Source organism: Neolamprologus multifasciatus, chromosome 11, assembly GCF_963576455.1.
Source record: "Neolamprologus multifasciatus chromosome 11, fNeoMul1.2, whole genome shotgun sequence".
Lineage (NCBI taxonomy): Eukaryota > Metazoa > Chordata > Actinopteri > Cichliformes > Cichlidae > Neolamprologus > Neolamprologus multifasciatus.
Genome location: NC_140449.1, coordinates 11,420,610 through 11,435,313, shown reverse-complemented (window position 1 = coordinate 11,435,313; position 14,704 = coordinate 11,420,610). Strand labels below are relative to the sequence as shown.

Below are 14,704 nucleotides of genomic sequence, written 5' to 3'. Positions count from 1 at the left end.
TGCATTTTTTCCCCCTTCAAATACAGTAATCCTCATTGCCATCTGTCACACATCCATCTAACCATCTTCCATTTTTAATAACATGTTGTGTATAATTAATTTGCTTGAATTTTTAAACTTTACTGTGGAATATCTGTGTAGGTTCTCAGTCATCCAGGTCATGGTAGTCTTAAGAGCTTGTTTAAGATTTTTGAAAACATTTCCCCTCAAAATTCCAGGTATTTAAACCTTAGCGGGGGTTGTTGTTTTTTCCACACTTTGGCTCATGTGATGGCTCACATGGTTAATTGTGGGTCAACAGCCGCATCCTAAAGGACTGTCATTTTCTTTTCAAGCTCTTAAGACTTTACTGTGGAGCAATATGTGCGACTCTACTCTTAATGTTCATCTGCATGATTTCCTTGAATGATGATCCTGCTCCAATGCCCAACCTCTGCTGTTTGTCTCATCATTGTTTCGGATTAGGAAATTGCCGCCATATATTCGTCATGGATACGTGACAGCCCGAGATATTGGTCACTGTTGCTTGTCGCTTTCCTTCTGGACAGGCTAAATTTGTCTCGATATCGTTCCATCTGAACTGAAGAGGTTGGAGAAGGACACTTAACTCCAGCACACATGCACCAAAGACACTTTTAAAGGCATTCATGTAAAGTATTATTTTAAAAAATTCAACTCCAAACTGAGATACTATATGAATAATATGGCTGTTATACTGGCAGCATTCATACACTTAAAGTGCCTTACTCCTCGTACCTGCTTTCAGCCACCTCTTACCTCAACCATACAGCGAGCAGCAGATTATCCACTCCACCATCATTGCCCTTCACTTGTGTGTGCTCTACATTAACGCTGCCATCATCATATGATGGTCTCCAGGAGATTATAGCAGTCACAGTGATCATCATCAGTATGATCATTATGGATATCATCTGGCTGCTGTGTCTCCAACTCCAGCTTTATGATTTTCATCATCGTCGTCATTACCACCAACAGATATGTATCATTTTGGTTTTTTGTCTCTCTATTTTGCTCTTTGCATTTTTTTCCCCAATGCATATAGTGCATATAGTCTCTGTTTTTCATTTCCTCTGGTTAAATGCTGCGTTTGCCATGTCGCAGGTTTGAGCGTGAGAGAGAACGTTACGCTCACCGACCCTGAAACCAACGGCTCCACCAACAGCAGTTCTGTCGCTGTCGCCATCCTCGTGCCTTTCTTTGCTCTCATCTTTGCAGGCCTCGGTTTCTATCTCTACAAGCAGCGGTACGTAGTGGACCCTGGTTTCTGCCACACTAGCTGCCGTAGTGGACATCTCTTTGGTTCCCACATGTGAAAGAATGTAGAGTCCGTGTTCCTAGGTTGAGCTTTAGTAATTTACTACACGCTTGATGTCAAAGTTATAGACTCCCAGATATTTCTAGATGTCTTCGCATTTGCAGCCAGTAGTGGATGGTACACAGCGGCCCACTTCCATAGTCTGCTTTATCGCAGTAAAGTTCCTCACTCGATACAGTAACTTACTTGTGAGAGACTTCAAAGCCTGATGCAATATTAGTCAACGTATTACCATCTAAACCGTATTACACAGCAGCATGCTTTAGGTTTTTTTTTATGAGAACGGCTTTGATACAAAGCGTAATTTGCTATATGTTCACACGTGTAAGTAATGCACAGGGTGTGTATTGTGTGCAGATGGAAGGATTTCCCCTTAATTTAAACGGAATAGCTCTCAGAGCATAGCATGCACATTTTGCACTCATGCAAATTTTGCACTCATTATGTTACCTACCAGAGAAATGGCACAGGGCACCTCTGACTGCTCTTTTCAACAGTAATTACAATTCAGTCTCATTTACCAGCTACAGCAGTCCGGACCAAGATAAAGTGTTTATATGATTGGAAGGATGGTAGATAATTGGCTTACTATCTCTAACTAATATGCACCCTTCCATCCTTTTTTTTCCCTTTTTTCTCCCCAGGAAAACAGATAAAGCGCAGTACACAGGATGCTCTGTCCACGAGAACAACAATGGACAGGCCACTTTTGAGAATCCCATGTATAACACGAACACGAAAGCTGCTGAGGGGAAAGTTGTCCGCTTTGACCCCAATCTCAACACCATCTGCACCATGGTTTGATATCTATTGAGTATCAGAAAAAGGACCGGAGAAAACAACCTCTCCGGGTTTGCTTCACGTGACTATATATAGACATATTTATATATTTCCCAGTTTCTAAAGTCACCGAATTGCTCAGAAACATAAAGCACACTTTCAGCAACACTTTAAGGTGGTTGTGATCGATCGTATACACAAAGTAAAAGATGAAAGAGTGAGGACGAGTAGGTACTGCACCTATTCAGATTTTCCCCTAGTCTGGTGAAGAGAAGTGTTTTTTTTGCACTCTGTGAGTGTTGGCTTTATAAATAAAAGAGCCTGCGGCATATAGATAAAATAGAGTATTTTATACTCTGTAGTATAAATATAGAGGGGTTATTTCGCAATGCCAAATGAAAAATTTAATGTTTTCTGTTACAACAAAAAAGAAAAAGAAAAAACTAAACAAAAAAACAAAACAGCCCCGATCTACGCTGTTTTGTTTGCTTTCGTCTTAGTCTTACATCATCCTGATGAGAATTATTTTTCTGTCATGCAGGTGAGGAGCCTCTCAACTGTGAGTTGATCAATCTAATCTGTTTTCTGTTTTCCAAGCAGCGGGGTGTGTAAGCGCAGATGAAGTGGTAGAAGAGAAACGGCCTCCCTTTGAATAGCGTCGATGCTGAAGTCTGTTCAAAGTTATATGGTCAATTATACCTCTTAATTGGGTGGTACCTCCTACTGAGGAAATATATGGCCAGGGATTTAATTACTGAGGTGCAGCACACTTTTCCGAGTGCCACTGGCGAGGCTTAGGCTTCTGACAACAACAGAGTGCATTTTCTTCACCAGAGATATATTTAGCATTAGTATTTATTGATGTTTGCAATGAATTTGTTTTTGAAATGTTCGCAGTTTGACAAGGCCAACCGTTCTGTACTTGTCAGTGAATTGGTGATGTGGGGACTTATTAAACTGGTAGCTAGGTTTTCCACTGATGGTTTTTGCCTCTCAGAATAACTTTGTGCCCCGAATGAGCCAAATCTGGAGTGAAGTAACCCCCGGCCTTGAGCCTGTATATATCAAGAATTTCAAAGTAGGAGTTGCTTGCCTAATTAGTTCAGGTTTTCTTAAAAAACAAGGTCAAGAATAACTACACTGCACAGAACATACAACTGGCCAGGTTTCCCAGAAGTTCATTTAAGCCTGGAAGTCAGTAAATTGCGCAATGATATGTGAGTGGGCAGTCTGAGCCTTTTATTATGTTAATCAATATTTTGACAGCCTTATGTTAGAGTAACTCTTAAAAACAAAATAAGCGCAACTACCCCATCATCTCTAATTTTCAGAGCGGTGTGTGTTCTACAATTCTTTTGGGAAACCGTGCCTTAGTCAGTATATTCTTTATTCATACTCCTACTCTAAGACACTTGATGAATACACGGCCTTGGCCTGTTTTATTAACACTGAAACAATTTTCTTTTGAAACCATCAGCTTCTGCCAACAAATGTACAGTATACACAAGAATTTGCACACTTAAACATGAACCACCATTCCTTTTAAACTCCCATCCAAGACCAGTTATGTTTTAAATATTTTAAAAAAAAAAAGTATAGAATTTGACACTGTCATCACATTTCTACATCATTGCAGTGCCTTGAATACTGTATGGGCATGTGTTTTTTAAGAAAGACATTACATATATTGTATTAGTAAAACTGCACACTGGTGTAATTTATCTGCACAGTTTGCAATGATTTAGCAGAGTGATGTCAGAGGGTTTATCTGTGACGAGGCATCAAAAAGCAGCTCATAGTTTCATAACTGTGCATGTTGGCAAAAAGTGATCCAGTATAGCAATTGCTGCTATAGTACTTTGTACCACTACGTTGACTCCTGTCATTGCTATTCCATTTTGTACATTTATACAGTTTTGATACTTGATGGCATTCTTTGGCAAGATGTCTTGTGTTATCGATATGTACTATATTTTGCAAGTTTCACATTTCTTATGGATGAAAAAAAAAAAAGAAATGCATCTGGTCAAAACAGTATACAGTCAGTCTTACACCCAGAGACTCCGGAGTAGAGTAGAATGCTTTTAAATGTACCACACAGTTGTTATCCCATTCAAAAACCTGTGAATAAGAACATGTACATATAACAAAACTTTTGTAAAGAGATATATTTTTTATGCAATTAAAGCATTTGTAAGTTATTGAATATGTTGTGTAAAATTTCACATGTAAATGTCATGTAAGATCAAAAAAATTTGTATTTTTTCTTTATCAGCAATGTATAAATCGTTAATTTATATATAAAATATAAAATAATGAACATGTGTTGATGATTCTTATTGATTTTGCTTGGTTCTGTTAAAAAACTGCAGTTTATTTTCTTTGTAAAGAAAGTTTTAATAAGCACACTTCCTGATTCAATAGGAAGTAAGGAGGTATGTAGCAGCCAGGTGTTGCTAATTAAATACACTTGATGAATTGGTTGGGAAGTGTGAGCACCTCTATAAAAGCACAAACTTTGGTAATTTGTTGGACTGGAGCATTCAGGTTTGTATATTAAAACAATGCCAGGAGTGGATTTCATCTGTCATCAGACCATGCAATGCTTAGAAAAACTGCAAAAAACCCAAGAGCTAGATCTCAAACCCCACCTGCTTCAGTTACTGTGTTAAATGTCAAAGTTCATGACAGTAGAATTGGAAATAAACTGAAGTATGGCTTGTGTTGAAGTTTGTTTAGGAGACAGCCTCTTCTCTCTTAACATGGCTTGACAGCTTAGATTTGTGAGGTTGCCTCTGAACGAACAGGACTCCTAGAATAATGTTTCTTTGACTGATGAGACCACAGCAGAGATGTTTGGCTATAATGCTAAGCACCATTGATGACAACCAAACACCATATCATCAAGACGTTGTCTCATACTAAGGCTTGTTGTCTTGGGCTTGTTTTGCAGCCACAGGACCTGAGCAGCTTGCAGTCATTGAGTCAGCCATGAACTCCTCTGTATATCAAAGTATTGTACAGTCCAATGTGAAGCTTGGTGAAATGAGGTCATACAACAGAACAATGATCTCAAGCACAACAACAAATCTCCAAGAGAAAAAGAAAAGAATGAAGGTGTTTCAGTGCCTCAGTCAAAGTTCAGACCTCAGCCCAGCATTATAAAGAAACTTCGGACAAAATTCCTTCACAGTGATGTGGGCGACTGATAAAGTCATACAAAAAACAGTTACGTGGTTCTACGTGCTGTTGAATCATTGGGTGTACTTAGTTTGAGGACTGCATAGAGTAGATAAATTGGGGGTGTTGAACTCCAGGCCTTGAGGGCCGCTGTCCTGCAGGTTTTAGATCTCACCCTGGGTCAACACACATGAATCACATGATTAGTTCATTACCAGCCTCTGGAGAACTTCAAGATATGTTGAGGAGGTCATTTAGCCATTTAAATCAGCTGTGTTGGATCAAGGACACATCTAAAACCTGCAGGACACTGGCCTCGAGGCCTGGAGTTTGACACCTGTGCTCTAGAGCTTTGAAGTCTGCCATGTGTCAATGTGATTATTAATAAATGCAGTCTTACACTTTCAAACAGTGCTTAAAATAAAAAATAAAAAAAACCTGCTGGATTTTAAAGGTGTCTTTGTCTCCACTTATCTGAATCTTTTTTGTGTGTTTCTCGCTTCTTACAAATTTCCTCTGGAATGGGCACAAAAATGAAAATGCATTTCAGTGTACTTGGGTTTGCATACAAAATGTATAACAGGTGTTCCTTGTTTTTGTTTTGTTTTTTTCACAATTCTTTGGATTTTGGATGATTTGGATGATTGACCATTTATACACAATAGAGAGAGCGCAAGTTCTACAAAATGCAAATGAAAATTGAGGCATTTGAGAGAAACAAACCCTGTTCCCCCACAAAGAACTCGATTTACCATGCATGAAAAAGTGTGTGCATTTGTCAACAGGACTACATTTCTAGAAAACAGCGGAAAATAGTATCTGTGAAGTCTTTTAAGGAAGACAAATTAAACAAATTACAATAACAAAACAAACTATAGGAAGGAGAAATTCATTAGTGTCCTACTGATACTGATACTACTGGGAAGAGAGGAGATAACTGTGGTATCACAGTAGAGGTGATCAGCAAGGGAGCGAGGCAGAGATCACAGAATACTCGATAAGGAATGTGTGAAGAAGCCTCACAACAATCAACCCACAAGCACATGAGTGACATGAATTGGTTTGATTTCATCCCGAGGTTAAGCATGCACTTTAATAGTTAAGCCTGGGATTTGTGTATGGATTAGAAATATTTGCCAGAAGGATTTTACATTGAAGTTCCACTGAAGCATCATCAAGCAGGCTTTGCCATAGGGGTGATGATGTAAAGTAAGCCGTGCATAGTCGAGGATGTCAGAAAGACTCATGGTGTTTGCTAGGTGTGCGTGTGAAGACCTTTTAAACACTGAGGTGACTCTTCTGTTTGTTCTTAGAACAGCATTCGTAGTGTCAGCTTTCTGCTGCAGGTTGTACCACGCCATGCTTTCAAATGCCCAATTAAGATCTGAAGACTTTGCAAGCTAGTGCAGCAAGCTGATTTCTCTGTCCTGATTATGATATGAGGCATTGGTAGTCTTGTGGCATGGGCCTGTGACTGGTAAAGAAAATCAGTTTGCAGAGGTGCATGCCCGGGTACAATGATGGGATGTTCCTGCCTGCCTTTGATGTTCAGATACCCTGCGGTGCTCCTCCACTTTCATCAAGGGCTCACCAACATTCCCAGCCAGCTATATTGACACTTTACGTCATAGATGGAAATTTTTATACATCACTCCAGATTTCCCAACAGGAACTCGTCTGATATGAGTTCGCACTGTTGAGGGAATCTTTGCCTGCATCGGATAACAGATTACATTTACAGAGTGAAGCAGAAGCCAGGAAAGTTGCTGGTTTACTGATATGTGAAACGTTTGGCTTTAATGGTGTAGAGGAATTTCTTTCACTAAGGTATTAATCACATTATTTCATTGTTTTAACATGTCTGACACTCATACTTAAGACAAATGGTAGGGGGTGTAGCAAAGATGTTGGGGGGAAAACAGGAACTCCAGAGGACCAGTCTTTTGTCTCTTGAGGACTCTGGGAAGTAGCAAGAGAGTGTGAACCTTAAGGTGTGAAACAGCTGTGTACTGCCTTTTGTTCCTGGAGAAGGTATTTAACTGAGAGGTTGACTTTGGCTCAGAGAGACTCTGCTGACCGTCGGTCCCGCGGCCATGGGGCTCCACAAGCTTGGTTGTATGTTCTTTGTGTGTGCTTGGAAATAAAAGAATGTTAGCTACCGCTCACCGCTCGTCTGCAGGCTTTATTTAAGTGGAAAACTTCCACAACAAAATGGCGCTGCGAGCAGGGTGGTCCGTGTGGTCGCTGAACAACGGTTCCGTGGACGGGCTGATCACCCCTGAGGGAAAAGGTACCTTTGTCCTACCAGCTGTTGAAGCAAAGGAAATGGAGGAGTCACGGAGCCGTGTGTTTCAGTCACCACCGAGATCATCGATTTTGAGGGGACTTCTGCAGATGGGTGAGTTGTAGCTAACTTTGTATACAGTTATGAGGAGTTTTTTGTCTGGCCGAGGGGGGGAACGCTGGCCGACCCCGGAGTTCGAGTCTCCGGGAGGAAAAACCTGGTGGTTTGAGGCCCCAGGCTTGTGTTGGGTACGGCTCATCACAAGGACATTGGCTCGAGCACGTTGTTGGGGAGAAGCCGGCCCAGACCTGTGTTCGGTCGACGTACGTCACAGGGACAGCAACTCGGGTACACTGTCGGGATCCATTTCCGTGTACTATAGTGCACGGAGTGGCGGTGTTCGTTCCTTGGTCCGTAGAAGGCAAGGGCCTCACGGGGGACGCCTCGTGTAGTAAAATGGGATCTAGATCCAGTAGATCGGCAGACGTTCCACCAGGCGGCCAGAGACAAAACTCAATACGTGACTGTGGTAAGAATTGAGTAAATGTGTGGTGTGTAAGATTGCAGAGAATGGTTGTGTGGGAAACGTTGATGTGTGTGTAAAAACAGTGAGAAACGGGGTTACAAAATGTTGAAATGGGGAACAAAGAAAAAAAAGAGAGGAGTGTAGAAATGTGTGTAACAGTTGTTTCCAACTAGAGGGAGAAGGTGGTACTGCAGGCCACCAGCTCCCCTAGGGTGGACACACACGAAATTTTTTTTTTAGCAGAATTGTTGATAAAATAAGCAAATAGGAAGAGGGTTTGGTGTTTTTCAACGTAGAACAACTACAATCTCTCTGGGTTTTTAAGAAAAGGGAATTCAGAACCAGAGAGGGGAGAGGTGTTGTTTTAAGCAATGAGAAGAATGATCAAAATGTCTCAGTGTGTCACTTGCAGGTGAAGAACAGACCTGGATCAATTTTCCACGTGCAGCAGTCGGAAGAAAATTATAGGTTAACACCATTAGAAACACTCAAGCCAAGTTTTGGCTGAATTGTTTTACAGCTTAACTTCCACGTGTTTGTCACCCTGAGAACACAAGCTCCAAGAATCTCTCCCTGAAGACAAGAAATGCAGTTCCAGAACAACGAGATGGATCTCGAGAGCTCACAGCAGCATCCTGAGCAGTGAAGAAAAGGTCCAGCAGCAGCAGCTGTGCAAGACAGCGACAGCAAGGAGAAAAATGGCATCATCATGACTGGATGGATGGATGTGCATTTCCAACGAGCTGCACCTTCACTGTGTGTGAATGGACTTTTGAAAAGACTGCTTGAGTTGGACATTTGCCACTTTCGGCGCAAAAATGGCAAAATGAGACCGTGGAAAACAGGACAAAGCTGAAAGACAACTGACTCTCACTGGACTGCTGCAAGGGGGAGAGATGAGATGAGACCACAGTCAAAGGAGGAGGGGACAACATGGAGGAAGGCTGTTGTAGTGTGGGAATAAAATTTGGGTTTAGGAAAACTGGGAAGGAAAAAACGACTGCCTTGCGTGGAGAATTGAAAAGTGTCTGGAGCACCGCAAAAAGGAGAGGTACACAAAAATTACACAAACAGAAAATGCATTAATCCTACTAACACAAACACACATGCAATGAAGCTCATGAAGACCAAATAGCATTTTAAGCATGCATTTCTGTTACCATCATCTTGTCCGGTTCACTTAGTGGGTTAAGAAGTGATACATAGACTAGTGAACTAGTATTATTTTTGGGGAAGGATGATTGAATCAGCGGTGAACAGAATGCTGCGGGAGGGTCAGATGAGTGGGGACTAATAGATTATTGAGTTTCTGGTTTCTGATGTGTGAGGGAGGTCTTATCATGACACACATCTGGGTACATGGGGAAAACAAAAACTCATTTTCTAATAGAATATTGCTGTTGTGTGAGGTGTGTGACTGGTGGATGAAAGTTTTGGGGATTTACTGATGCATTTTCTTTTGGTACCACTTTGAACCTGCCAATTAGTTTTGTTTTTTTTTTTATCATTCTAAGGGAGTATGCTTAGACAACTTCTAAACTAGGCCTTCATATTTTTTGATTTTTAACAGTGCACTGAGATTTTTGTTTGGCAATTTTCTCTTTTTCAAGCAGGCCTGCAAGATCGGAATCGAAAGCGCTACACAACATGTTGATCAATCGCAAGTGAGCTTCTCCAAAATTAAAATGGGCTCGGGAGAAAGCCACTTATTTGGGACAATCAGAAAACAAGTCCCTGGCAAAAAGGATTCAGCGAGGTAATCCAGTCTAAATTCTTTCTTTTTCTTTTTTTGAACTGACGTCATTGCTGGCAGTAGAAACTTATTGCGACACAAGAGGTTCTGCTATCAGCAATAAACACGGGGATTGACTGGACTGACAAAAACTTGACTGACTTGACACCAATATGCAAGATTGCACCTCCACCCAGAGAGACAAAGGGTGGATGTATATATGTATGTTTCTTTGTTACAGGAGCAGAAAGGTGACAGCAACATCCTGGGTTGCATGGGCTTTTGAGCCGTGCTGACTTAACCTTTTAATTGCCACTTTCTGTGTCTTTGTGAATTTACCAGGGGTGTGTTATTCATGACCTTGTATTGTTTACAGTGCAGAGGTCACTGTGAGAAAGTGTGCATACAGACGCGCTGTGCTAACATCTACATCACTTTTTCCACAGCAGAGGGCTAATCATATGATCTAATCACATGATTTACAGCAGGACACACCACTGGCTAATGTTTTTTCTTACGACAGGGCCTGGAGTAAAGCTACTCTAGGGGAGAAGCCCTGAGAATTTTTAAGAGACAATGCACAACTTTATTGTGTATGTCTAATTGTGCTAAGCTAACATAGGGCAAAAGAGGGTTTTTTCCGGGGAAGTTTTCATTTTTAAATTGCAGGAACCGTGACATGAGGGATATGGAAGGATTGACTGAGGCGCAGATGCAAACTATGACTAGGAGACAACACTTCAAGTGGACCAGTGAGAAGCAGGGACCATCTGCAGGACAACAGACAAACGACAGTGGGCTTCCAAAGGATTGTCATGAGGAGATTTTGAACAGCAAAATCTTAAAATAAAATGAAAGAGTTTCGACGTTGACGCTGAGGAAGACAACTAAGGTGTACGACGTGCTCTGCCTTAAATCTACAGCTGCGTTGGAACAGAAATCGAGGGATGGAGAGAGCGTGCCAAGCTCCAAAAGTGACAGCGCAAGGAAGATCAGCGTTGGAATTATGACTCTGTAAATGGCACAGACACCAGGAGCCATAACTGTGACAGAGACTGACCACCTAATGCTGTTTCACTTTGCCATGCAAAGTACTTTGACACTCTGGAGAAGACCTTTCCTCTGTATCATTGTTGTTTCCATTTGCATGTGAGAGCTTAGATTGTGGGGAAGATTAAAGATGAACAAAGGGTGGTGGGAGAACAGTGAAGTGAGGATACACAGTGTGAAACTCCTTTAAGTGTACAATAATGTTGATGTAATATGCAGAATGTCAGGAAAGAAATTCTGGTTTTAATGTGATTCTTGATTTTAGAATCAAAGGGTGGGATTGTAGAGGAATTTCTTTCACTAAGGTATTAATCACATTATTTCATTGTTTTAACATGTCTGACACTCATACTTAAGACAAATGGTAGGGGGTGTAGCAAAGATGTTGGGGGGAAAACAGGAACTCCAGAGGACCAGTCTTTTGTCTCTTGAGGACTCTGGGAAGTAGCAAGAGAGTGTGAACCTTAAGGTGTGAAACAGCTGTGTACTGCCTTTTGTTCCTGGAGAAGGTATTTAACTGAGAGGTTGACTTTGGCTCAGAGAGACTCTGCTGACCGTCGGTCCCGCGGCCATGGGGCTCCACAAGCTTGGTTGTATGTTCTTTGTGTGTGCTTGGAAATAAAAGAATGTTAGCTACCGCTCACCGCTCGTCTGCAGGCTTTATTTAAGTGGAAAACTTCCACAACAATGGCCTGAACCGTGAGGTGACTAACCATCCCCTTTCTTGGTATACATTTCTTTTTTTAAAGAAGTAAATGAACCCTTTTAAACCAAGTTAGATAATGTCCTCAGGTGTGTGGACTGCTTGTGATGCAGACGTGAAATGGGAAGCCGCTGACAGTAAAATATTAGTGAGAGATGCACTCAAACGCAGATAAAGCTAATGAAAATTTTATTTCTTAGCTTCTATAGGTTTTTTTTTTCTGTCATTTGTAAGGTTTTTCTATTTTTCCCCACCATGTCTTCCACCAAGAATCAAACCTGAAACACTTCTTTATTTGGAAGATATTTAAGGGACACAAATTCCTAATGAATCATGGCTTTAGTAGAAGTATTTTCGCCAGTCATAACAATAAAATTCATGTAAAGGTTATGTCTTGGAAAATGGACTGGGATTTAATATTCTGAACCGTTTCCGAGAGCAGGGGCTGGAAGAGTTATATAGTTTAATGTACTCTTAATCTTAAAGTGGATGAATAATGTAAATTCCTCTATAACCTTTTCGGCTAAATAAATGTTTAACCCACAGTTAAATCACAGGGCTGCAGGGAAATAGCTTGCGGCAGACTGAGGTAGTATATGACGGTTGATATAACTGGGGCCAACAAGCATGATCATAACAATGAAAAAGTGCAACTGGGGGAGGATGTGTGTGTGTGTGTGTGTGTGTGTGTGTGTGTGTGTGTGTGTGTGTGTGTGTGTGTGTGTGTGTGTGTCGAGGGTAGTTAGTGGTGCAGGATTATTGTAGATCCAGAGCACTTTGGGGATTTTGAAGATTCTTACAAAATGATTAGTTATCTGGCAGCTCTCCTCTTAAATCACGACAAAGACATTTACTGTAACATTATTTTCTTCCTCAGTGCTTTAGGTTACAGGTATATCATGGCCTATGTAAATTTTATAGAATACTGCTCACGTGAAGATGAATATGTCGTACTGGACTTCCCAGCACTTTAGGTACTCTACTTAAAGAAAAGAAAGAAAATGCAATGGTCTAACTGACTGGGAAATATAGTTTTTTGTTTTCTTTCCCAGATTTATCGTTGTCACTGTGAGGATCCCAAACGGCTCGTAGAAACTAACTGTAAATTGCCATAACCACCACTACAAAGAATACCTATTTTTTAAATAAGTATTCTTTGACCTTAGAACTGAAGAAGCTTCTCGGATGAGAGGTGAAATGTCTTCAAGCAACTTAAAGAAGTCCAGACGCTTTTCTTTGCAAGCTCCTTTGACTACTATCACCTGGATGACTGAGGACCTTCACAGACTTATTTTTTAATATTTTTCCAAGCATTAAATGTTTTCTTTTAACTTGTAGACAAAGCAAGGATAACAGTTTCTGTGTTTAACATCTTTGTCTATAGCTAAGCAAAGCAAATAGGCTTCCTCTTATTTAGCAGATGGACATGAGAGTGGTATCAACTTCTTTCTTCTAAATAGGCAGCTGTCACAGTCGTGGGTTTTGGCCTGGTGTTCTTAGCTTTGTTCTTGGTTCAGTTAGTTGTCTTCAGTTAGTCATGTTCTTTAGGTAATTTGGTTTGATCGTGTTCTAAGTTACTTTATCTATGTTGTTATCAGATTTAGTTCAGCTGTGTGTTCGGGTGTTTCCACCCTGCCCTGCCTCTTTATATTTAAACCCTCTGCCTCCTTGCATTGTCTGTTGTGTCATACTGAGTGCTTGCCTGCTTGGATGTGTCCCGCCTACATTTGGATTTTTGGACTTTGTTTGGCTGTTTGACTCTTCTTCTTCTACACCCCAAATAAAGAATGATTTCCTGCTCTGATTTCCGTCATTTAAGTCTACACTTTCCCCAAGAACATGTTTCCCAAATCGCAAGCCAATCATTTTAGAAGATTAACTTTTGAAGATCTTTGTGCCTTTTTTTTAAATCAGTGTTTGAAAATACTGACTGAAAATACAAGGGAGAAAAAAATGTTTAATTTAACAAATTTTAGTGACATTAAACCCTAAAATACACCATGTGTTTGTCACGTCAGCCCTCATGCTGGCAACACAGTAAAGTCTGGCAAATAACAGGTTGTGTTCACTGAATTTCAACATCTGTTGTTTTCTTCTGCAACAGAGGCATAATGACCAGTAGGGATGGGTACCGGTATCCGGTGCCATGATGGCACCGGTTCTGACATAAACGGTAGTAACCAGACCGAAAAGCAGCGCACATTTCGGTGCTTTATTTCGGTGCTTTTTTTCCCTGAGATGTGATACACTTTGAATTCTAGCCAATCCGGGGATAGTAGGCGGGTCCAGGTACGTACGTTCTTTTAGAGCAGAGCTACAGATTAAAAATGCCCAAGGCGAAGAGGTCAAAAGTCTTGCTGTACTTCACAGGAAAAGGTGTAAACTCAGCAGCCTGCAACAAGTGCTTTAAGGTGATACTGTGGAAAGGAGGTAACACCTCAAATCTGATGAAACACCTGGCGACGCATAGCGTTTTTTTTAAAAGCCGAAAAATGCGCCGTATTTGATAGCTTGCTGTGAGACCTCACACCGAGCGCATCTACTGCAGGTGTGGTGCCTGTTATCGGACGAAGAGTTAGCAACATCCCCCAAAAAGCTGAAGAGTAGAGTCCTGGCCCCTAGCCCTGCCAGTGTAGCAGAAATGATGATGATGATGATGGCAGCAGCAGCCGTTCTTCTCTGCGTGAGTAGCTTAATGTTGTTAGTGTATAATTTACGTTGAGTAGGCTAACCACGTTATTACATTAATGTATGTAAGGTGAACTAGCAAACATCATCATAGCTACATGCGGCTGTCTTGTTTGATGGCAGATACTCCCTTCACCCTGGCCAAAAAGGCTAAAATGACCAAATAAAAAGTGGGAAACAGTTAAACATGAGAGGTTTTTGGACAAAGTTTTTGTTTTTTCCATTGTTTAAGCACTGCTTCCAGCCAAGAGAGATACCATATATGCCCTATAGCTGCAGAAAAGGCTAACGTTGTTATCTTTTTACAAAAAAAACAGCTGAACATGAGAGGTTTTTGGACCAATTTTGTGTTCTCCATTCTTTAAGCACCGGTTCGAGCACCGTTTAAGCACCGGCACCGTTTCAAAAGTACCGGTTTGGCACCG

General features: G+C 41.0%; 1 protein-coding gene across 6 annotated transcripts in view; it reads left to right on the top strand.

Moving 5' to 3' along the window:
* Positions 1 to 4,414, top strand: part of LOC146507873 (CUB and sushi domain-containing protein 3-like) — a 147,736-nt gene extending 143,322 nt beyond the window's left edge. For 4 of the 6 annotated variants that reach the window (XM_085176331.1, XM_085176332.1, XM_085176330.1 and 1 more), the window contains 2 exons: positions 1,123 to 1,264; positions 1,981 to 4,414. In XM_085176331.1, coding sequence (XP_085032457.1) covers positions 1,123 to 1,264; positions 1,981 to 2,140 — 302 coding nt within the window. In that variant the 3' untranslated portion in view covers positions 2,141 to 4,414. Of the gene's footprint in view, positions 1 to 465; positions 650 to 766; positions 1,000 to 1,122; positions 1,265 to 1,980 lie in introns of those variants that run through there. The other 2 variants (XR_014876682.1, XR_014876681.1) reach the window with 2 other exon arrangements.
* The last annotated feature ends 10,290 nt before the right edge of the window (positions 4,415 to 14,704 follow it).